The 25,120-nt window shown below is 41.6% G+C and overlaps 1 protein-coding gene, 1 non-coding gene and 1 pseudogene across 3 annotated transcripts; 1 reads left to right on the top strand and 2 right to left on the bottom strand.

The window, feature by feature from the left end:
* The first annotated feature begins 6,279 nt into the window (after positions 1–6,279).
* Positions 6,280–6,386, top strand: LOC119541056. The gene has a single exon (XR_005218186.1). It is a non-coding gene; the product is annotated as a U6 spliceosomal RNA (small nuclear RNA).
* Positions 6,387–16,096: 9,710 nt separating this feature from the next.
* Positions 16,097–19,458, bottom strand: LOC119539472 (patr class I histocompatibility antigen, A-126 alpha chain-like). Of its 2 annotated transcripts, XR_005217885.1 has the most exons (9): positions 19,301–19,458; positions 18,886–19,155; positions 18,369–18,644; positions 17,474–17,749; positions 17,238–17,351; positions 16,844–16,875; positions 16,632–16,673; positions 16,338–16,466; positions 16,097–16,139 (listed from the first exon to the last, which is right to left on the bottom strand). XR_005217885.1 is itself a non-coding variant. In XM_037843080.1 (8 exons), exons 1-8 carry the CDS (start codon positions 19,362–19,364, stop codon positions 16,434–16,436), a joined length of 1,107 nt encoding a protein of 368 aa, XP_037699008.1. In that variant the 5' UTR covers positions 19,365–19,458; the 3' UTR covers positions 16,182–16,433. The 2 variants fall into 2 exon arrangements, 1 of the variants encoding a protein (XP_037699008.1); XM_037843080.1 differs by lacking the exon at positions 16,097–16,139 and having other exon boundaries at positions 16,182–16,466.
* A 4,107-nt stretch (positions 19,459–23,565) lies between these two features.
* On the bottom strand, positions 23,566–24,695 carry LOC119540723 (annotated as a pseudogene).
* Between the last annotated feature and the right edge of the window lie 425 nt (positions 24,696–25,120).

Here is a 25,120-nt window from a genome sequence, read left to right as displayed (position 1 = left end):
AGAGGTTTTCCAGACACCATTGGCCATCCTCCAGTGAAGGTACCTGATTGCTGATGTGTTACCTTGGACACTCTATGGCCTAAGACTGTAACTGTGTAACCAAATAAACCCCCTTTTATAAAAGCCAATCCATCTCTGGTGTTTTGCATTCCGGCAGCATTAGCAAACTAGAACAGTTACTATAATTAATTATTGGTAAATCTAAGGAAGGACATCCTATTATATTCTCCATGATGTTGAAATAACATTTGTTTTTGTCAACAATTTTTCCTGACTTTCAAAACACATGCACAAATATACACATCACACACACACACACACCTCAGCCCAAAGTCAGCATTTGACTTTAATAGAAAAATGCTGAATGCATTCCTGAGTTAGGAGCAAGACAAGAAGGCCCACCATTGCCATTATTCATTGCTATTATATGGAAGACACTAGTCAATGCGATTAGACAATAACAAGCAATTAGTGGCAAAGAAATGGGAAAGAAAGGACTAACACTATGCCACTTGTAGATGATATGATTGCATATTGAAAGACACGAGAAAGTTTTAGAGAATTTAGTAAATTAGTAGGATATGAATTACCAAGAAACAACAATTTCCTTTGTACATACAAACAATAAGAAGCTAAATGTTTATTTTTTAAAAATATAGTTATACTGAGCTGCACAAATAATTTTTTTTCCAGTTTTGTTTAATTTTTTAATGCAATTTTATTGAGATATATTCACATAGCATACAATCATCCAAAGTGTACAGTCAGTTCACAGTATCATCATATAGTTGTGCATTCATCACCACAATCAATTTTTTTGTACATTTTCATTACTTCAAAAAATAAAAATAAGAATAAAAATAAAAACAAAAGTAAAAAAGAACACCAAAAACATCTCATGCTCTACTCTATTATTCATTTACTTTTTGTTCCCCTTTTTTCTACCTATCTGTCCATATACTGGATAAAGAGAGTGTGAGCCACAAGGTTTTCACAATCACACAGTCACACCATATTAGCTATATAGTTATACAATTGTCTTCAAGAATCGAGGATACTGGACTGCAATTCAACAGTTTCAGGTATTTCCTTCTAGCTATTCTAAAACACTAAGAACTAAACAGGGATAGCTATGTAGTGCATAAGAATAACCTCCAAAATGACCTTTTGACTCCATTTGAGATCTCCCAGCCACTGAAACTTTATTTTGTTTCCTTTCTCTTCCCTCTTTTGGTCAGGAAGTCTTTCTCAATACCACAATGCGGGGTCCAAGCTCATCCCCAGGAGTCATGTCCCAGATGGCCAGGGAGATTTACACTCCTGGAAGTCATGTCCCATGTAGTGGGGAGGGCAATGAGTTTATCCGCTGAGTGGTTTTAGAGAGAGAGACAGGCCACATCTGAGCAACAAAAGAGGTTCTCTGGAGGTGACTCTTAAGTACAATTATAAGTAGGCTTAGCCTCTCCTTTGCAGTAACAAGCTTCATAAGGGCAAGTCCCAAGATCAAGGACTTGGCCTATTACAGTAGTAGTCCCCAATGCTTGTGACAATATCAGGAATTCCCCAGGTGGGGAAGTTTAATATTTCCACGATTTTCCCCAGGCCCTCAAGTGGTCTTTGCAAATACTTTTTATTCTCTGCCCAAATTACTCTGGGATATATCAGGGTTTCATGCTGACCTATACAAACCAGCCAGATCTCACCACCTATTCATGGTTCCATGTAATTATGGTGTTTGAATAAAATAAACATACAAGTTAAATTACATAGCATGCTACAGAAAATACAGATTTTACACCAAATAAACATCTCTTTCTTTGGTCTCTCACAGACATTGAGGTTTTAAAACACAGTCAATTTCATCCTTTTCCCTTTACTCTGCTTTACCTTAGTTCTTACCAAGTCCATTTTGTTCATGTCTCTAATTGAAGTCTGATCTCTTTTTCAGCTTCTTTAACATTTCCTGTATGGGGTAATGCTGACATTCATAGCTGCTGAACTTTGGCTCTGAGTCTCAGATGTCACACAGATACCCAAAGTTCCAGGGACCAACAAGGTTATACACAAACAGCCCAGCATCTCAGAATTTAGAGATAACTGTTACAACTCATGAATAGACGTGACTGCTGCAAGAGTTTACAATCTAGGAACCTTTACCATAACCCATCCCCTGATAACCTGTGCTCTCAGATTCAATTCTCTGAGTTTGCTCATTACAGTTAGTCCATATTAGTGAGGTGCTATAATATTTGTCTTTTTGATTCTGGCTTATTTCATTCAACATACTGTCCTCAAGGTCCATTCCCTTAGTTTCATGCCTCACGATGTCATTTCTTCTTGCCACCACTCAGTATTCCATTGTATGTATACATCATAGTTCACCATTCCGTTTATCAGTTGATGTACCCTTAACCACCTTCATCCATTGCAAATTGTGAATACTGCTGCCATAAACACCAGTGTGCGATGTCCACTCATGTCCCTGCTCTCAGTTCTCCCAAATATATACCCAATAAAAGGGTTGCAAGACCATATGGCAACTCCATAGTTAACTTCCTGTGGAACCACCACACTGCCCTTGAGCTGGTCTGTGCCATTCTGCTTCCCTACTAACGGAATAGGTGCACCCCATTCTCCACATTTTTTCTAGCACTTGAATCCCTCTGTTATTTTTTAAACAGTTTTATTCACACACCATACAATCCACCCTAAGGAAACACTGATTCCCAGTATAATCACATAATTATGCATTCACCACCACAATCTATATGAGGACATTTCCATTTCTTCCCCAAAGAAAGAGGAAAAGGAGAAAAAATGAAGAATAAAAATACAAAAGATAGAAAAGAAATAAAAATAAAATACAATTAAAAGGTCAGACAACACTACCACCACCAAGAATCTCAATATCACTCCCTTATATGTCTATATTCTTACAGACATTTAGCTTTGGCATATTGCCTTTGTTAAAATTAATGGAAGCATCTTACAATGTTGCCATTAACTATAGACTCTAGTTTGCATTGATTGTATTTATCCCCTATACCATCCGATTTTTGACACCTTGCAAAATTAACATTCATTTGTTCTCCCTCATGTAAAAACATTCTTATATCTGTACAGTTAATCTCTATCACTGACCTCTCTAGGTTTCACCAAGTTATACAATCCCAGTCTTTGTCTTCTATCTTTCCTTCTGGTGTCATGCATGCCCTTTTCCTTCCTCTTTCAACCCTACTCAAAGTCATCCTTGTTCATATTGTGCTACCATCACACACTATTATGCTATCCATTCCACTTCTGGATCTGTACAATCAATCCTGTTGAACCTTGTCTACTCCTTCAGCATCAAATGCCTGATTTCTAACCTCTTTCTCTATCATTTTGTCTTTTGGATTTTTTATGTCATATCTTATTTTATTTTATTTTTATTTTTTCCCTCTATCTCTTTTACCAATATTGATAGTCTTCATTTCTATGATCTTCTCCAAACCTCTCTCTCCTGTCTTCCTATCTGCCCATAGCACTCCCTTTAGTATTTTTTGCAGAGCAGGTCTCTTGTTCACAAACTGTCTCAATGTCTGTTTGTCTGAAAATATTTAAAACTCTCCCTCGGTTTTGAAGGACAGTTTTGCCAGATATAGAATTCTTGGATGGCAGTTTTTCTCTTTCAGTATCTTAAATATATCATACCACTGCTTTCTCACCTCCACAGTTTCTACTGAGAAATCTGCACATGGTCTTATTGAGCTCTTTTATATGTGATGGATTGCTTTTCTCTTGCTGCTTTCAGAATTCTTTCTTTGTCTTTGACATTTGAAAATATTATTAAGTGTCTTAGAATGAGTCTACTCACATCTATTCTGTTTGGGGTACACTGCACTTCTTGGACCTGTAATTTTATGTCTTTCAAAAGAGTTGGGAAATTTTCAGTTATTATTTCCTTCATTATTGTTTCTGCCCCCTTTCCCTTCTCTTCTCCTCCTGGGACAACCATAACACATATATTTATGTGCTTCATGTTGTCATTCAGCTCCATAAGACCCTGCTCATATTTTTCCATTCTTTTCCCTATCTGTTCTTTTGTGTGTAGGATTTCAGATGATTTGTCCTCTAGTTCATGAATCCTTTCTTCTGCCTCTTCACACATGCTGTTGTATGCCTCCATTGTGTTTTTCATCTCTTCAATTGTGCCTTTCACTCACATAAGTTCTGCCAATTGTTTTTTCAAACTTTCAAGTTCTTCCTTATGTTTGCCCAATGTCTTCTTTATATCCTTCATCTCTTTTACCATATCTTCCCTCAACTTGTTGATTTGATTTTTGAATTGATTTAGCATATTTGTTTGAAGATCTTTAATTACTTGTTTCAACTCCTTATCTATTTTAAGTATAAGTTTTTTTCCTTTGGGCCATATCTTCATTTTTCCTAGTGTGATTTGTAATTTTTTCTTGTCTAGGCATCTGGTTTTCTTGATTACCCCAATCAGATTTCTCTAGACCAGATGGGTCCAGGTCTCAGGAGGAGGCTGTATTCAGTATCAGGTTTCCCTGAGAGTGAGACCCAGCTGATTGTGAAGCTTCTAGACTATGTGATTTTCCTATCCTGCCCAGCAGATGGCACTTGTCAGCCTGCATCTCCCCACTGGCATAGAGAGGTGTGGTGCATTTAATTCTCAGTGTACCCTGTCCTAGACATGGACTGAGGGTGTCAGAAGCCATGCTTAAGCTGTTTCCATTTTTTATTCCCCCAGGGGTCTGAGTTCTCTGAGTGAGGGCCACCACTTGAGCATGGCCCCACCCCCTTTTTCTTAGGGAAGATAAGCCCTTTAGGGAATTATCTCCTTCACTTGATTTTTTCCTTTGACTCGCTATCTTAACTCCACCCTTGCCTAGATCAGTGCTGACAACTGAAAAGGCCTGAGGCTTTCTCTAATGAGCTACTTAGAATGAGAGGGAAAAAAAAAAGGAAAAAAGAAGTCCCATTTTCAGAGCCAGTCCCCAGCCCTCCAGTTCACCAGGGAAGAACAAGAGTTGGTACCCATTTCTGTTTGCCGCTTTTCTTGGGACACAACGCTTTTCCAGCATTCTGAACTCAGCAGACTCCAAAAGCCTCTGTTTTTATTTATTTATGCATTTTTTTCCATCAGCCCTGACTCCTCTCTGCCAGGATAAACCTCCAGGTTCCTTCCCTGCTTGCTCTGGGTTATCTGTGCTCATAGAATGTATTCAGTAGTCCAAATTTGTTAATTAAAACCACAATTGGAGCTTGGTTGAGCTACATTCCCTTGCTCCTGTCAGGTACCACTTTTTTCCCCACAGCAAAGTTTTACAACTCAGCCTGCCATGTCAGGGGAGAGGGGCACCAGCTCCACAGTTTGGGGAGATTTACTTACAGTTCTATGCTGCTGTCTCAGCCATTCCACAATTCCAGACTGGTTTATGATGTTGTCTGGTCACAGAATTTCCCCTAACATTTGCTAGTTGTTCCTGGCTATTTGCTTATTGTTCTAGGGAACTAACTAAATTTCATATCTCCCTATGTCACCATCTTTCCCCAGTGTAAATGTTTATTGAAAAGATGACCCCACATACAATAGGAACAAAAAATGCTTTCTTAGTATTAAAACTTAAGAAATATGCAAGTTTTATATGGGGAAAACTTTAAAATATTCATGAAATTTACCAAGTAAATTTGAACAAATGGAACAACACAGAATTTTTTGGAAGGGAAGGTTAAATTAGAAAGCTGCCTCACAAAGTTAATTTATAAATTAACACACCGTGATAAAAATACCAACAACTTCTTTTTTTCTTAGGTTAGATAGGTTGATGGTAAAGTTTCTGTGAGAAAATAACTAAGTAAAAATAATCAGAAAATCCTTGAAAAAAGAAGGGCAAATTGAAGAGTGGGTGTCTAGCCCTAACAAAAATGAAAACATTTGATAAAGTCTCTGTATTTAAGAGACTGTAACATGGTCCATGAATAGACCAACAGGACATAATACCAAGTCCAGACAGGGAATCAATTGCACAACCCAATAGTCCTCACCTCATGACTTTAACGCATCCTTGGACTTTCTGCCACTAAGTGAAAAGTATTAAAAGAGAAAAAAAGTTTCCTAATAGAAAAAATTATAGTGCATTTATATGGATACAGGACTCACAGGCAATTTTTACAGTAAAATTTATCAATAGAGCTACAAAAACAAGTTTATGTAAGTAATGAAAAAGAATTGAAAGAAAATAAATTGCACCCTCCCATAACGCTTAATGTACTGTGCTCGCTTCAGCAGCACATATATGAAAATTGGAACAATAGAGAGAAGATTAGCATGGCCCCTGTGTGAGGATGACATGCAAATTCATGGAGCATTCCATATTTTTCAAAACATCCTCTGTAGCAACCTTTCCAGCCTCTGCAGATGGATCCCTGCATGCCTCTTTCTGATGAAGTGATTGTAGTAGGTGTCTGTAGCTAGTTTTCAAGACCACACCTGGAAGAGTTTCTGGACTGGCTTTGTTTTAAGTCCTGTTTGAAAAAGCAACCCAATCAACTGACTTCCTCATGCACTGTGTTAAATTGTGAACTTTGTCTGGGTGTCAGGAGTGGCTGTCCCTGGACCATTCATTCAGCTGACAATGAATACTCCTGAGGTCTTTGTTCTTACCATACTTTTTCTGTCCTGGAACCACAGTTCTTGATTATATACTGTGGTCAAAGTCTGGATTTTTAAATTCCTTCAGACAAACGCAATACTTAGGGGCAAAATACTCTATATATTTTTGGTATATAGTTTGACTTAAAAGCAATGGACCTGCATACCACTTCAGATTGAGCATTTCACTATGAAAATACAAACATAAAATGGCTTGAAAAATAACCATCACAGCTTTGAATCATCTGATTAAGAACAAGTACCATTGTTTTTAGATTAGTGGAAATACATTATTTATAATATCCATTACAGTGTGATAAGTTGCAAATTTGAAACATGTCAACCAAACTCTGTTCATTTTTGGAATTCTGGGCTGTGCTGCACTGAAATAGAGTGGTAAGCTTTTGGTAAAGGCTACTTCCAGGTAGTTCTTGATGGTGATTGCCATCTACTTCCCAGTGGCTACTAATCACGTGGAGTGCCAGTTAAACCCAGGAGTATTGGCGGAATGTTTCTTCACTTGATAGTTTATCCTCTGAGATCTGAAAAATAAAGTGGTTTAGGTCAGTAGGGAATAAAAAATGCCAAGGTTTAGGGAAGGTTCTGTTTTCCAGGAGGCTTTTGTAGATAGGGCTCCCAGGTTGGCATGCTGAAGGGCTGTACTGAGGATAGAGTGAGTGCCTGACAGCTGGCTTTCATCTCTATGCATGAACTTGTTTTCATTCTTTCCATATTTGGCCGTCATTCTATTCATTTGTCATAAGATGTAAAATTTCTTACAGTTGATGCAAAGCACCAAAGCTACTTTACCCTATCTTCTCTCCTTTCAAATAAGTTCTTCCAGAAACTTTGGAGTCTTCCGTAATTTCGGCCCCATTCAGTATTTCCTATCAAAATCAGATCTGTTTAAGTTCCTCATTTTTAATGTTTTTGTTTCTTGGCCCAAAGACCAATCCCATTTCTACTGTTTTCTTCACCAGAAGGTTAGTTGGTGCAGGGGAAGCGGGAGAAGAAGAAGAGCTGCGGTTTATAACTGGTTCAACTTGGGCAATAAGTGATCTTAGCATTATTTAAGGTCTATGGTGAGCTTTAAGCACTTTGTTTGTACGGCCTGGCCATAAACAACTTTTCTACCAAAATCCCAGATAGCCATGTTGGGTTAATAGCCATTGGGTTTATTCGTTTACCTCACATGATCCTAGGAACTGTGGTGATATCTAAAGGAGAGATAGGCAACCAAAACGAATACCTCTGTTTCAGATAAAGAAATTCTAAAAATTTTGTAACAGCAAACTACAGTATTGAGTGTGGTTATCAGCTTTATTCTCTACTTTGATTATTAACACTTATCAGTCAACTTCCACATTAATGAAAGTTGCTCATAGTTATTCTCGAAAAAAGAAGCTACTCTTAAAAAAGAAAAACAATGTGCTGAAGATCTGTTGTCTTCTTTAAAATAGGAAGAATAGTCTTGACAGTGGGTATGTTTTGTGGACAAGGAGAGTGAAGGAGTCTCAGAAACCTCCTATTTTCTGATGTGTAATAATTTCTCAGAACATGCAACTGATTCAAGATTTTCTGTATCTTTTGCTAATTGTTAATATTGCATATACAGTAGATGAACTAGGTGTTATGACTTTTTCCCCATAATCTCCTTTGTGATGTCTCTCTTCTATCTTAATCATCACCACCAGAAGTTTGTCTTCTCAACCAGCTTATAGTTCTGTAGATCATCTCCATTTTTTTCTCATTGATTTATTAACGAAAGGACTATTTTAATAAATGCACTTAAGGCCATAAATTATAATGCATTTTTATGTAATGCTTTCATTATTGTGCACTTCTAAATATTTTGTCATTTCCTGCTCTCAACCATGAATTTGGGGGAATGTTTCTTTGCAAATTTCTACATGAATCATTTTGGGGGTGGTGTCATTTTTGTCAATGTCTAACATCTTTATTCAATTGAACTTACAGGATATCTGTATGAAATAAAGATATCTTTATTCAATTGAACTTACAGGATATCTGTATGAAATAAAGTCTGTATGAACTTACAGGATATCTGTATGAAATAGAATGTACTGAGACTTAACTTTATGGCCTAATGCTTAGAAGAAAGAAAGAAAGGAAGGAAGGAAGGAATGGAGGGAAGGAGGGAGAGAAGAACATGACTGATGAACCAAGTTTTCCATAGCTTATTTTTTTTTTTTGCAGTTGTTGTTATTGAGATAAAATTCACGTGACATAAAATTTGCCATTTTAAGGTGTACAGCTCAGAGGTTTTAGTATATTCACAATGTTTTACAAACAATACTCCTGTCTAGTTTCAGAAAATTTCCATCACCCCAGAAAGAAACCCCATACTTGTTATCAGTCCTCCCCAATTCCCCACTGTTCTCATTCTCTGGCAACTTCAAACATCTTTTCTGTCTCTATGGAGTTGCCACATTGTATAATTCATATGCATGAAATCACACAATACAATATGAACGGAATCATACCATTGTGTCTGGCTTCATTCACTTAGCATAATCTTTTTTTTTATTTTTAATTTTATTTTGAAATAAACTCAAAGTTACAGGAACAGTTGCAAAAACAATACAAACCCCATACACAGAACTCCAGCATACCCTGACCCCCCTCCCCCGATACCCGGATCCACCAACTTTAACATGCTGTCACACTGCCATTTCTTTCTTTCCCTCCCTATCTATTATTCATCATCTATTGCTCTGTCTTCTGAACATATGAGAGCAAGCTGCACACATCCTTGAACAAACACTATAATTCACATATACATTTCCCATGAACAAGAACATTCTTTTATGCAATCCCTTTAAGCATAGCTAAGAAGTTCAAGAAATTCAACATTGGTACAAAGCTTACATTCTATAGTTCCTTTTTTTTTTTTTTAATATCCCATCTGTGTCCCTTTGAGCCTCCTGTCCTCCATCCTCAGATCCCATCCAGGATCATCCTTGGCATTCAATTGTTCATCTATTTATTTATTTTTTTTCAGTTGTGGAAACATATACACAGCCTAAATCTTCCCATTCCACCCCCTCCCTAGCATTCCATTAGTGAGATTAATCACATTTAGAATGTTGTAATGCTATCACCTTCCCACCATCCATTACTAGAAATTTCCCTTCACCCCAAACAGCAACTCTGCACTCATTTCTTAACTCCCCATTGCCCCTTCTGCCACTTCTTGTAACCCATATTCTACTTTTCATCTCTATGGTCATGTTCTCTGATAATTTCTTTGCGTTTAAAATTAACCTCTTAAATCCATAACAATCTTGTTTTTCCTTGATACCAACTTAACTTTAACAGGACACATAAACTATGTTCCTATACTTCTCCATTCCCCCACCTTTATATAGTTCTTGTCAAAAATTACATATTTTGCATTGAGTCCAAAACCACTGATTTGTCGTTAGAGTTTATGTCTTTTATATCCTGTAGGAAGTAAATAGTGGAGTTACAAATTAAAAATTATTGATTTCCATTTGTATTACATTGTGGTCAGAGAATATGCTTTGAATATATTCAATGGTTTTTTTTTAATTTATTGAGGCTTGTTTTATGTTCCAGCATATGGTCTATTCTAGAGAAAGATCCATGATCACTAGAGAAAAATGTGTGTCCTGTTGATCTGGGACATAATGTTCTATATATGTCTGTTAAAATTCTCTATATCTCTCTCTCCTTTCTTTGTTTCTCTGTCATTAGGGCTCCCTTTAGTATTTGAAGTAGGGCAGGTCTTTTATTAGCAAAATCTCTCAGCATTTGTTTGTCTGTGAAAAATTTAAGCTCTCCCTCAAATTTGAAGGAGAGTTTTGCTGGATAAAGTATTCTTGGTTGGAAATTTTTCTCTCTCAGAATTTTAAATATGTCATGCCACTGCCAGAACATAGTCTGTCTCTCCCCTCTAGAATGGATGCTCCAAAAGGCTAGTGATTTTTCCCTACTTTTAATTTATGTGTGTTTCCCAGATGCAAAAATACTGTGCCATAAAACAGTACTCAACAAATATCAGTGGAATAAATGATTATTGTAGACCACCTCCCTACATGTTAATGTAGTCTTGAAACAAATATTGTCTTGAGGCAGCTTGTGGTGGATTGAAGCTTTACATACCCCAGAAATGCAAATTCCTAAATTCAATCCATTCCTGTGGGTGTGGACCCATTGTAAGTAGGACCTTTTTATTTTAATTTAAATTCATTTTTATTGAGATATATTCACACACCATACAATCATCCAAAGTGCACAATAAATTGTTCACAGTACCATCATATAGTTGTGCATTCATCACCCCAATCTATTTTTTGAACATTTGCCTTGTACCAGAAAAAGTGAAAAAAAGAATAAAAAATAAAAGTAAAAAAGAAAACTTAAATCATCTCCCCCCTCCCACCCTATTTTTCATTTAGTTTTTGTCCCCATTTTTCTACTCATCCATCCATACACTGGATAAAAGGACTGTGATCCACAAGGCTTTCACAATCACACTGTCACCCCTTGTAAGCTGCACTGCTTTGTAATTGTCTTCAAGAATCAAGTCCCGAATACCTCTCTGTTGCTCAGATGTGGCCCTCTCTCTCTAGCTAAGCCAACTAGGCAAGTGAAATCACTGCCCTCCCCTCTATGTGGGATCAGACACCCAGGGGAGTGAATCTCCCTGGCAACGTGGAATATGACTCCCGGGGAGGAATCTAGACCTGGCGTCGTGGGATGGAGAACATCTTCTTGAACAAAAGGGGGATGTGAAAGGAAATGAAATAAGCTTCAGTGGCAGATTCCAAGAGGAGCCAAGAGGTCACATTTTTATACAATCATCTTCAAGATTCATGGGTTCTGGGTTGTAGTTTGATAGTTTCAGGTATTTATTTCTAGCTATTTCATTGTACTAAAACCTAAAAAGGGTTATCTATATAGCGCATGAGTGCCCACCAGAGTGAACTCTTTATTTGGAATCTCTCAGCCACTGAAACTTTGTTTCCTTTCATTTCGCATCCCCCTTTTGGTCAAGAACATGTTCTAAATCCCACAGTGTTGGGTCCAGATTCATTCCTGGGAGTCATATCCCACATTGCCAGGGAGACTTACACCCCTGGGAGTCAGATCCCATGTAGGGGGGAGGGCAGTGAGTTCACCTGCTGACTTGCATTAGCTAGAGAGAGAGGGCCACATCTGAGCAACAAAGACGTACTCAGGGGGAGACTGTTAGGCACAATTATAAGCAGGTTTAGCCTCTCTTTTGCAGTAATGAGCCTCATAAGGGCAAGTCCCATGATAGAGGGCTCAGCACATCAAACTGTCAGTCCTCAATGTTTGTGAGAACATCAGCAACAATCCAGGTGAGGAAGCCCAACACCCCTGCATTCACCTCCCCCCCCAGCTCCTCAGGGGGGCCCTACATATATATTTTTATATCCTGCCCAAATTACTTTGGGATGTATTTCTATTTCACACTAACCTATGCAAACCTACCAGGTCTCACTTCCTATTAAAAGTTTCATGTAATTATGGTATTTGAACAAACTGTATGAGTTAAATTGTTTATGTAAGTAGGACATTTTGATGAGGCTACTTCAGTTAAGGTGTGACCCACCTCATTCAGAAGGGGTCTTAATCCTCTTACTGGAGTCCTTTATACACAGAATGAAAACACAGAGCAAAAGAAAGGCACAGAAGCAAGAAACTGAAGGCAATGAAACCCGGAAGAGAAGGGGAGGAGGGAGACACAGCAAACACTGCCATGTGCCTTACCATGCGGCAGAGGAGCACAGGATTGCCAGCAGCTGTTCTTTAGAAAGATGGAATTGCCTTGATGATACCTTGATTTGTAAATTTTTATGACCTCAAATCTGTAAGCTAATAAATTCCTATCGATTTAGCTAGCACATTTCAAGGTATTTGCTTAAGCAGTTTAGGAAACTAAACCAGATTTTGTTATTGGGTGTGGGGTGCTGCTATTGAAAATAACAAAAATGTGGAAAAGTCTTTGGAATTGGGTAACTTGTAGAGGCTGGAAGAATTGTCAACCATTTGATAAGAAAGGCTTAGACTTTGAAGAGACTGTTGGTAGAAATATGGACACTGAAGTTACTTCTGATGAGGCCTTAGAAGGAAATGATGAATGTGTTGTTGGAAATTGGAGGAAAGATGATCCTTATTTTAAAGTGGCAGGAAACTTGATGAAATTGAGTTCTGATATCAGATGGAAGGCAGAATATGACATTGATGAGCTTGGATTTTTAGCTGAGGAGATTGCCAAACTATGTGTGGAAAGCAAAGCCTGGCTTCTCCTTGCAGCTCATAGTAAAATGTAAGAAGAAAGAGGTAAGCTGAAAACTGAACTGGGCAAAAAGAAAACAGAAATTGATGATTTCAAAAATTCTTTGCTTCTGGAAAGTAAGTCCCCATAAGAATAGTGTCCCACAGGAGGGTTTAATAAACATGGAACCAGTCACCCATTTCAGTGCAAGTCAGCTTTGGAAATGTAGTTATCCAGGAAGGATCTGTGGAAAGTACTCTGATGATTTTGACCCCTGTGTACTCCATGCAAAAACCAACAAGATTTTTGCAAGATCTTTATGAATGGAACCACTGCCAGACTCGCCTAAAAGGGACAGAAAAGGGACAGATTGAAGGAAAAGTCACTCCAAGGGCAGAGCCATGGAAGTCAAGGTCTGGAATGAAAACAACTTCTAGGCTCACCCATGTGTATGGAAAGGGTGAATCTGCCCTGCACCTGGAGAGGGTGGACCTTCCATCCTTTTTTTAATGAAGAATGCTACTACCCCAGTTTTCTCAGAGGATGGAGCTTATCCCCAGAGGATTGTGGCGAGTCTGGTTGTCACCCCAGAATTCTCAGAGGGTGGAGCTTTCACCTCAGTGTTCTGGGAGAGAATGGCCTATGTACAAACACATGGAAGGGGTGGAAATGCTCTTCCATCAGGTCTAGAAGACAAAATATCATTCTATAGATAACTCTAAGAACTTGAAATCTAATGGAGGTGCCCTTCAGGGTTTCTGGAATTGTTTGGGATCCATGACTCCTACTTTCCTTCCAATTTCTCCCTATGGGAATGGAAACATTTATCCTATGCCTCTCCCTCCTTTGCATATTGGAAGCAGATAAATTGTTGTCTCGGCTTCATGGGTATACAGACAGAAGGGAATTGTGCCCCAGGACAGTCCAAACTTAAAACAGATTTTGATGAGACTTTGTACTTAGTATGGTTACTGAAATGACTTCAGGCTTTTGGGATATTGTGATGGAATGAATATTTTGCATGTAGAAAGAACATGTCTTTTTGGGGTCCCGAGGGTGGTGTGTGGTTTCTTGAAGCTGTATGTACCCCAGAAGGATATGTTATTAAATTTAATCCATTCCCGTGGGTGTGGAACTTTTGTAAGTAGGACGTTTTGATGAGTTCACTTCAGTTAAGGTGTGAACCATCTCATTCAGACTGGGTTTTAATCCCCCAACTGGAGTCCTTCAAAAACAGAATGAATAAGGGGGCATGCCACAGAAGCAAGAAAATGAAATCAGCAAAACCTGGAAGAGAAGGGACAGACCAGCAGATACCACCATGAGCCATGTCATGCGGCAGAAAAGCCAAGGATTGCTGGCAGCCGACATTCAGGAATAAAGCATTGCCTGGGTGCTGCCTTAATTTGGACATGTTTACAGCCTCAACACTGTAATGTAAATTTTCAATGTTTAAGCCAACTCAATTCATGCTGTCTGCTTTGAACAGCCTAGGAAACCAAAACAGATCTACAGCACCATACCCACTCATGTTGACATTAATGCCACCACACAAATGCTGCTCTCCCTCCACCCACACCCATCCTACAGCACACAATTTCACCTCCCTTTTCAAGAAACAACAATCCTAGACTGTGGGGCCCTGTTTTATAACCAACTGTGAATCTGTATTAGACACAGCTTTATAAATTCAGGGGTTTAGATTGGAGCCAGCACCAGGAACACTAGAGCTGAGGGCAGGAGAGAGATGGGCGAGCAGAGAAGACAGGAACCTAACAGGAATGTATCCAAGACTAGTGACTATTGGATCCCTGCTTTCTGCTAATTCCAGAATCTGGCTCCTTGAAAAGTATTTGGGGAAAGGCAGAAAGAGCAATTCAGGGAATAGCCCGAGTGGAGGGGGGAGCTGGACAAGACTGACAATTAGTCTCTCGAGAGCACAGAGACTGTGTTCAGGGGCTGTCCTGCTCCTCGTGGGGACAATGACAGGCAGCACGAGTCCCGCAGCTGTCAGAGACGGGGACACCCAGGGGAGGAGGAGCCCAGAACTCGTACAAGAGATCAACAACCACAGTCCTCTAAAAACAAAGAATCAACAAATAAACACACCTGCGATGAGGACCGAGACCAGACCCAGGCCTGAGAGGGGGCTGACCCAGCCACACCAACCCTTGTTGCCCTCGGCCCTGCAGACAGGACAAGGCCCAGGTGATGCCTGAGGCCCTGTGACCACAGTCCTGGTGGGACAAAATCCTACTAAAGGGACAAGGACACAAGAGCAGCGAAGGTGGCCCAGCCAGTGAGTGACCGAGGCAAAGCCCACGATGTCCTGAGCACTGACTGGACACAGGCTCCGTCCACCCTCAGCTCCCCACAGCTGTAACCTGTCCCCACCTGCAACACTCAGGACAGCAAACACAAAGATTCTGGAAAGTCTCATGTCTTCCATTTATTTTGTCTGACATTTTAAGAATTTTCCTCTTCTTTAAATAACCAATCAACTCCAATTCATGGCAAGAATTTGAAAAAATAAATTCATATACAGATTCTTATCTTCACAGGGTAGTAAGAAGGTGCAGCTCAGTGCAACAAGAAGTTAAGACAAGGATGGAGATGTCCTAGCCCCACCTCTGCTGGATCAGGAAGTTGGTCTGGGGAAGGAAGCACAGGTCATTGTGCAGAGGGGGTGTTCTAGTTTGCTAATGCTGCTGGAATGCAAAACACCAGGAATGGATTGGCTTTTATAAAAGAGGGTTTATTTGGTTACACAGGTACAGTCTCAAGGCCATAAAGTGTCCAAATTGGGTACCTTTACTGGAGGATGGTCAATGGTGTCCGGAAAACCTCTGTTAGCTGGAAAGGCACGTGGCTGGTGTCTGCTCCAAAGTTCTGGTTTCAAAATGGCTTTCTCCCAGGATGTTCCTCTCTAGGCTGCAGTTCCTCAAAAATGTCACTCTTACTTGGACTTGGGGTATTTGTCCTCTCTTAGCTTCTCCAGAGCAAGAGTCTGCTTTCAACAGCTGTCTTCAAACTGTCTCTCATCTGCAGCTCCTGTGCTTTCTTCAAAGTGTCTCTCTTGGCTGCAGCTCCTCTTCAAAATGTCACTCACAGCTGCACCGAGTTACCTCTGCCTGTCAGCTCATTTATATGACTCCACTGTTCAAGGCCCACCCTGAATGGGTGGGGCCACACCTTCATGGAAATATCTCATCAGAGTTATCACCTACAGTTGGGTGGGGCGCATTTCCATGCAAACAACCTAATCCAAACCTTCCAACTTAATCCCCACTAATATGTCTGCCCCATAAGATTTCATCAAAGAATATGGCTTTTTCTGGGCACATAATACATTCAAACCAGGACAGGGGGTGGGCAAGTCTCCCCACTTACATTAAATGAATAGAAATGGAGACACATGCAGATGCCATTTGCAGAAAGATGTCAGAAATTCTTGAAGTTACAAGTGGGGTGTGAGGAACTCTTGTATCACTCAGTCCCACACAAGGCAGCTTTCTCATGCTACAAAAGTAAATAATTAAGAACAAAGTCAGTTCCGTCATGTAAATGTTGACACAATGAACAGCGCTCCACATACTCAAAATGTCCAAATCCAAGGAATCTCCATGACCCAGGCATGTCCTCTGCCACAACCCCTCTCCCATTTCAGGCCCTCCAGGGTCTCACCTTTAGAAGCTGTGAGAGACACATCCGAGCCCTGGGCACTGTCTAGGGAGGAACAAAACAGGATCTGGTCAGAGCCCACAGGGGAAATGTGAGTGAAGGGGGAATTATGGGGTGGGTGAGCTGCCTCACGGGCTCTCGACTACATTCCACCACAGTCTAAGGGATCAACTTACACCCTCCACACAACCTCCCACCTCTCTCCCACCACTTACCAGCAGCCTGAGGTAGCTCCCTCCTTTTCCACCTGTGGGAAAAAACAACTGGTGAGAGGCAGGACATGGGGTCCTAGAAAACTAGCCCTGGACCCCAGGGAAGTTTCCAGAAGTGTGACAGCAGACCCAGGGTAGGATCAGGAGATTGTACATGAGGAAAGGAGATGTATCCTCAGCAGGGGCTTTCCCCTCTGACTGCTGGGAACAGGTGCCTCAGAAATCATCATCAGAGGAACACTATCCAAATTAAACATAGCTAAGAGGCCCAGATTGTATACGCACATGTGTGAGGAGGGGATTCATGAGACCAGGGAAGGGGACAGGGCAAACAGCTATCTGGGGCTGGAAAAACCCCAATGGGACAAGAAACCTGAAACCCCACCCCCTTCCCTACCTGAGCACTTCTTCCTCCAGATCAGAACTCCAGCCACCACAGGCACTATCGCTCCAAGGAGAACCAGGCCGGCCACGATTCCCACAATGAGGATGGTGGGCTGGGAAGGTGACTCTGAGAAGGGAAGGGAACGTCAGGGGCCCTGACCCCAGGCCTCAGCCCTCACCCTGCTGGAGGAGCTCAGAAGGTCTCCTGCTTTTCCTGAGAAAAGGCCCCACCCTCGTCCCCCTCCTTACCCCATCTCAGGGTGAGGGGCTCAGACAGCCCCTTGTGCTGCACATGGCACGTATATCTCTGCTCCTCTCCAGAGGGCACCACCATAGCTACCCACTTCTGGAAGGTTCCATCCCCCGCTGGTCTGGTCTCCACAAACTCTGTGTCCTGGGTCTGGTCCTCCCCATCCTGCTGCCAGGTCAGCGTGATCTCCGCCAGGTAGAAGCCCAGGGCCCAGCACCTCAGTGTGACCTCACGGTCAGAGATGGGGTGGTGGGTCACGTGTGTCTTTGGGGGGTCTGTGGGAAGGCCAGAAACTTCAGGAACTTTCCGTTAACTCTCATGGCCATTGGAGCAGTGCACATGTCACCACTATGAGAAAGGACAGGACAGTTTTGGTGAGAGGAAGTGAAAACTGCTCAGAGAACTTGCATAATCTCCTATTCCTTGGAAATTCTAGGATCAGGGTGAGACGCCCAGGGTACAAGGCTCCAGGTGTCTGAGGGGGCAGATCTCGGCTTCTAGATCTGATCTGAGTTGAGGCTGAGTGACTCAGAAAAGCTGGAATCAAACCTCTAAAGACAGCGGGTGTGGGGGAGACAACACTGCCTGAAAATGTCCCAGGTGGTTCCCAGGGCTGCCAGGGTCAAAGGGAACTGCTGACCAGTTACTTCAGGGATCGTCTCCCTACATCCGGAGAGAGGTTGGATCCCTTCTTCACCCTGAAAGAGTTTGGGCCCTCTAGACGAATCACCCTCTGGTTCAGGGCTTGGAAACCCGGGCCGCTCTTCCCCACCTCTGGACCCAAGGCAGGAGAGTGTTCTGGTAACAATCCTATTTCCTCCTCCCTGTGGGACCCCAGATCGGGGCGCAGCCCCAGCCCGAGGGAAATCCGGGAGGCGCCCCCGGCCCTGGTACCTGTGCGCTGCAGCGTCTCCTTCCCGTTCTCCAGGTATCGTTGGAGCCACTCCACGCACTCCCCCTCCAGGTAGGCCCTGTGGTGCTCCGCAATGCCGGCTGCCTCCCATCTGGATTGGGTGATCTGAGCCGCCGTGTCCGCCGCCGTCCAGGAGCGCAGGTCCTCGTTCAGGGCGATGTAATCGGCGCCGTCGTAGGCGTCCTGACGGTACCCGCGGAGGAGGCGCCCGTCCAGCCCCACGTCGCAGCCGAACATGCTCTGGAGAGTGTGAGACCCTGGCCCCGCCCCCAAGGTCAGCCCCGCCCACTCAGCCCCGCCCGCCTGCTCCCGGCCCCGCCCCCTCCCCGGCTGTGATTGGTCGGGCCGGTTTCGGTCTATACTGAAAAAGAAACCCAGTAAAGGTCCTGTGGGTCCCGCGGCCTCCGGGTGAACCTCAGACCCGGGAGGCGGGACGACCCCGCCCGTCCGTGAGGAATCCCGGGGCTCGTGAACTGGACCCGGGCCCGTGTCGCTCACCGGCCTCGCTCTGGTTGTAGTAGCCGCGCAGGGTCCGCAGGTTCCCTCGGTCATTCTGTGCGCTGCCCTTGGAGTTCCGCGTCTGCTCCTCCCAATACTCCGGCCCCTCCTGCTCCACCCACGGCGCCCGCGGCTCCATCCTCGGATTCGGGGCGTCGCTATCGAAGCGCACGAACTGCGTGTCGTCCACGTAGCCGACGGCGATGAAGCGGGAATCCCCGCGGTCGGGCCGGGACATGGAGGTGCTGAAATACCTCAGGGAGTGGGAGCCTGGGGGCGGGGAAGGGGTGAGACCAGGTCCGGGGTCGGGGTCGGGGTCGGGGTCGGGGACGCGGCTTCCCGGGGTCCTTCCCCGCCGGGCGCTCCCCTCGCTCCCCCTCCGCGGGGACAGTTTCCCCCCCGGCCCCGCACTCACCCGCCCGGGTCTGGGTCAGGGCCAGGGCCCCCGAGAGCAGCAGGAGGAGGGTTCGCGGCGCCATGGCCGGGATCCCCGGGTCTGGGGAGAATCCGAGTCCGGGCGGGTCCGTGGGGACTTTAGAACCGGGAGCCGCGGGGACGCTGATTGGCTTCTCCAGAAACCCGAGCCGCAATGGGAGGAGCCCTGGGCCGCGTCATGAGTGTCCGGGCAGAAGGACCTGCCACAGGTTGTGAGAGGGAGAAGTGACACTCGGGGAGACGGGGAGTCCCCAGCGCTCGGCCTCCCCACCCCACACACCAGCCTCGGGGCCAGACCCTGAGAGCCGAGACCCGGGTCCTGGGACTGGCCCTGACCCTCTCCCCCTGCACCGAGCACTGTACCCTGAGTCCTCTCCTCCTTTCTCCTTCCCGGAATCCCTCCCCTTGAGGCTGAGTCCCTGCCTCCCACCCTTACCTCTGTCCCTGAATGGCCGAACAAAAAACTCACCCCAGCGAATTAGACGCCAGAGAGCGAACTCGCCCTACCAATGGAGATGGAGAGCCCGGGTTCTCTCTTTGAACCTGGGGAACTTGTCCCTGAGGATACCAGATGGGAGATTCCCACAGAGACCAGGTTCCTTTTTGTTAACTACAAAGGGCAACACAGTCTTGACAAGGCCTGAGCCATCTAGAGTATTTTGTAAAAGAAGTGATTTTGGCCCCATTCATGTTTAAATGGGTCTACATGGCCCTGCAGTCAGGTTCACCAAGCTCCTGTTGTACTTTCCCAAACAATGTATTTTTGACTCCTGGGTTGTTGTATTTTAAGCTTATCTTCATTTCATAGCTTGAGTTTGTCTGTGACCTCATGAGTTTCCTCAGTACAAAGAAGCACATGAACGCACAATTGGTTCCTGTATTTCAACCAGTAAACGGTACAAATTTTAATCATTTCAGAGTCAAAGTGTTCACTGCAGTCAAATGTCTTTCCCAGTACTCATGCATTGCTTATGAATTCATGCTTATGAATTATTAACATCTAAAGGATGAGCATATCTTATTGGGACACTTGGTAAACTTTTCCTTAATCTCATTAACATAAGGAAGCAAATTAGTTTTTAGGCAGCCTCACAGAATGTATTATATACCAGTTGCAACAAATTCCCTTAGCATCCTGTAAATAAATATTTATTAAAAATCTATAAACCAACATATTTAAATCTGCTTTAGAATTTGTAACCTCCACTTCTTTCCTCATCTGCTTCTCCAGTCCTCTTTGTATCGTCCCTCAGGCCATCTTCTCCCCTTAGCCTCCACCACCCTCTCTCTCCTGAAATGTAGTACTATCTCTGCCCGTCCCTGCCAGCCCACAAACTATACTCCCCATGGTAGTCAAGATCCTGCTGAGTTCTCTATGAAACTTAAATCCACCAGAGGGTTCCTATGCCAAGCAAGTCCAAAACTCAGAGGAAACAGACTCTATAAGAACAACAACCAGATGCAGCCCCCTTCCCCATAATGTTGTCACCCTTTTACAATATGAACAAGTTAGGGTGGTCACTGCCTAGACACCCCTGAAGTTGGAGAAAGTGATAAATGAGTAGAAGGAGATAGGATTAACAAATGATTATGAATACTGAATCTTTATATTAATATATTTTATATTAATATATTTTTTAATATAAAGGAGATAGGATTTAACAAAGAATTATGAATACTGAATCTTTATATTAATATATTTTTTAGATGCTAGGGTATTAGAATAGCCAGAAGGAAATAACTGAAATGGTGAAACTGGAACCCAGAACATTCTTTGAAATTTGCTCTAAAGCTACTCGTTAAATTGTACTTTGAAATTTATCACTTTTATGTGTGTATCTTATATTTCACAATAAGGAAATAACTGAAACTGTTGAACTGTAACCCATAACATTCTTTGAAATTTGCTCTCTAACTACATACTTTGAAAATTATCACTGTTATGTATATATGTTAAATTTCACAATAACAAGTGTATTTAAGAAAAAGATCCTGCTAAGGAAAGTCAGATGGCTAACTCAGGGTAAGAAATAATCAAATCACAGTAGGCTAGGGCAAAGGATTACCAGTTTTAAGACTTACACTAGAGCTCCTGGCTGGAAAGACTATTTCATAGGGAGAAGCTGGAGAATTGGGATCCCTATAAACTGAGGAATTTGGAAGGTCATGAGTACACCCCAGGACAACATCTATAATCAGAAAAGACTGGAGAGAACCCTAAGCTTGTGCCTGGGTCCCTTCTTCATGTCCACTGGTAGGAGGGCTCTGAAGGAAAGCACTGGCCAACACAGAGCCAATCTGCAAAGACTGAAAGATGTTTTGCATCTATTAGTTTGGATTTGTTTATTTGTGTGCTTAGTTTTTAAACAATTTTTAAGAGAAATTAATCAGTGTGTAGGGAAATTATGCAAAAGTACAGAGTTTGCATATACCCCCCCATTATTAGCGCTTTGCATTAGTGTAGTAACTTTGTTACATTATATTATGCTCCATAGTGTACATTAGGGTTCACTGTTGTACAGTCCTATGGTTTGTTTTTTTTCAGGAATAAAGATTTATTTTGCTTGTTATTTCCTGTTTATGTATCCACAAAAGTTATATGATTAAAAATTTGTTTAAATAAATCTAAAATAACTTTTTATATGAAAAATAAAATTCTAAATATGAAAACGCCACACTACATAATTGATAGTGATTATTCTTTTTGTAGTGGTACATAAAATAATGTTCCATTTTACCATTAATGACAACCTAAACTTGATGATTTATGGGTTTGGAAGGAGAGGAAGTTAGTACAAGTTCATCTTGACTCATGATGCCAGCTTTGGCAATATTGCCAAATCCTGTGATAAGCACTAGGGGTTTAACAGCATAGAGTGAGTCAGGAAGCATAGAGTAACTACAGGTGTAACAGGATAGTGACTTGGGAAGCCTATGGTAATTATTTCTTTTTACTATATGTATAGGACAATATAAATTCAGGGGCAATGGTAAGTAATATACAAAACTTTAAATAGGAAATGGAATACAGAGTATAAAATATTAGCATTCTTTTTTTTACACAAATACTTTAATACTCTAAATTATAGATAATGTATTCACTCACATTCTAAATAAGGTACATGTAACTACAGATACTAAGTTCTGTTACTCTTTCGACTAAATCCTCTAATGAATAGAATGTTGCTGAGAACTCAAAATTTCCTAGTAAGATTATGTATGGTCTTGTCTATATAATATTTATTATAGATGTTAAAATCATCATGGTTAATATCAATTTAAGCATTTACAGAATACCATTTAGGCTCAATATTAGTTTATTAAATGAAAGTATCAGAGAATCTGATGTCTATGGCTCCAGGATATAAAGAAACTTTATTCAAAACCATATTTGTCAGAATTTTAACACCAGAATAGAACTCAAAATGTTCTTAAATGAGACGTGAAGATATTTATGCTTCTAGTATAAGTTCTGTCCTATGGGTACTAATATCTTCAAGTTTTTCTCATTATACGAAAATTTAAGTATGGTATAATTGATAGATTACCTTGTATACACATTTATTCTATAAATAGATGTCTTGGTAATTAAGTAGCATATTAAAGCCATAAATCAAGTCATTACTTCTTATGCCAAAGGTAATTTCACTGATGGTAAATCATTTATATGTGTGTGTTACAGGGATGAGGTCAGTCTAGAGTAACAGAATAGATTAATAGAAATATTTTTTTTCATGTTTTCATTCTTTTTTTAATCAGACCAAGATTTGTGGGTGGGAGTATTGAATGTGGTGGGGCTCAACAATTTTATCAAAATAAAAAGGTTCTTAAGAATACAATGATGGCATATAATGTTACTCTTATAGTACAAATCCTCAAATGAACCAAAGACTTTGTTCTACAGGAAACGACTATAATGCTTTCAAACAAAAATATTAAGATACATCAATGACCAGCAAGTTTAAAACAAATGTAGAGATCAAAATTTTTAACTGTCCTTTTATCAAGCTTTTGCAAATAGATTCAGTCATCACTGTCTGAGAAATCAGTTTGTTTCTTCATAGTCCTCCATCTATCTTTTAGCATGATGCTTGTTCAGTTGTTGAATTTATAATGTAACAATATTTTAGACCATCTTCCCTCCCTATATTTCTTCATGCCAGATTGCACATTCTTGTCTTCTTCCCAAAGCCATGCCTGTTTTTTTCTAGATCAATTTTTTTTTAGGAGATACTGGTTGATTGTTTAAAACATGAAGTATCTTGCTTCCAGGGGCACTTCTATAGTTTTCTTCTTTCTTTCTTCCACTTTGAAGGGTTCCTGCTCTTTCCTCTTTCTTTTCAAGATCTTGTTGTTGGGTTTCATGTTTAAACCTAGATAAAAGGAGATTCTTGTGAGACCTTTTTCTTATGTACAAATTAGCTTCGGTTTCCATTTCATTTTTATTACCTTTAGGTTTACCTTGAGAAGTTACTGTTCTTGATCTTTTACTTTCCACTATTTTAGCTGCTGCCTTCATTAGAAAGGCTGATGACTTTTCACTTAGCACAAAATTCACATAACTCTAATTTTCTCCAACATGTGGTTATAGCTGAAGTGTTGAAAAACAGAATGGATTGTATCTTTCTGAGAGATTATCATAAGCAATTTCCTTTTTAAAGGCGTGTAAGAATTTGGGTCACCAAATATCCTTTCAAAGACTTCTTCTGCTTCCTTAAAATTGCCATTTTCCATACAAACAGCTATAGCCTGCATTTTAATTAAATTCTGGATTTCTTCATGAAGTTTGTCACATTCCCTTTCAACTGAAGCCCAATCAGTGCTGATTCCAAGGGCATAATTCATTCATAACTTTCAAACTGTGCATCAGGAGTTTTTCCTGCTGCAATTCTTGTCAAAACTGAAAAATATATATCGTTCTCAACCGATAAGCTGTTAGACTGGACAGTCTATGAATAATAGCTTCGGCGCTGTTGCGGGTCCGACGAAGTCCCCGGAGCGGCCGTCGCGGAGGGCCCGGCAGAGAGAGAGGCAGAGGAAGTGGAGCATCCAGCCAGCAACCAGGGCCTCGGCCTCGGCCGCCAGGCCCGCGTCTTCTTCCTCCTCGGAGGGTCCCATCTGCACGTGGCACTCGAGCAGTTCCCCACGTTCAAACTTCTCCCGGTGTCTCTCGCGGTTTCCATCATTGGCTCCTCCAGTGCGTAGCAGCCTGCCCGTCCGCACGGCCCGCGGGCTCAGAGCCCAGTCCTATGGTTTTTTTAAAATTTTTTTTCTAAAACCTAAAATTTCCCCTAAAACCTCACTCAAATATATAATTCAGTGGTGTCAACTACATTCTCGGCATAATCACCCCTATCCAATACCAAATTGTCCATCACCCCAAACAGAAACTCAACCAATTAAACATTAACTCTCCATCTCCTATCCACACCTGACCCCTGGTAACCTGTATAATATTTCCTTACTCTATGAATTTACTTATTCTACTTTTTTCCTATCAGTGAAATCATGCACTATTTGTCCTTTTGTGTCTGGCTTATTTCACTCACATGATTTCTTCAAGATTCATTCATATGGTCACATGTATCAGAACTTCATTTCTCTTTACACCTGAATGATTTTCCATTTTATCTTTTGGCAAATGTGTATTAGGCTGTTATGGTCATCAGTGTGCAAATATCTGCTTGAGTCCCTGCTTCAATTTGTGGGATATATACTTAGAAGCGAGATGATATGTGATGTTTAGACACATGTTCTTGAAATTAATCTATTCCTATGTGTGTGAACTCATTGTAAGTAG

Source organism: Choloepus didactylus, chromosome 7 (assembly GCF_015220235.1).
Source record: "Choloepus didactylus isolate mChoDid1 chromosome 7, mChoDid1.pri, whole genome shotgun sequence".
Taxonomy (NCBI): domain Eukaryota; kingdom Metazoa; phylum Chordata; class Mammalia; order Pilosa; family Megalonychidae; genus Choloepus; species Choloepus didactylus.
This window is presented reverse-complemented; position numbering and strand designations above follow the sequence as displayed.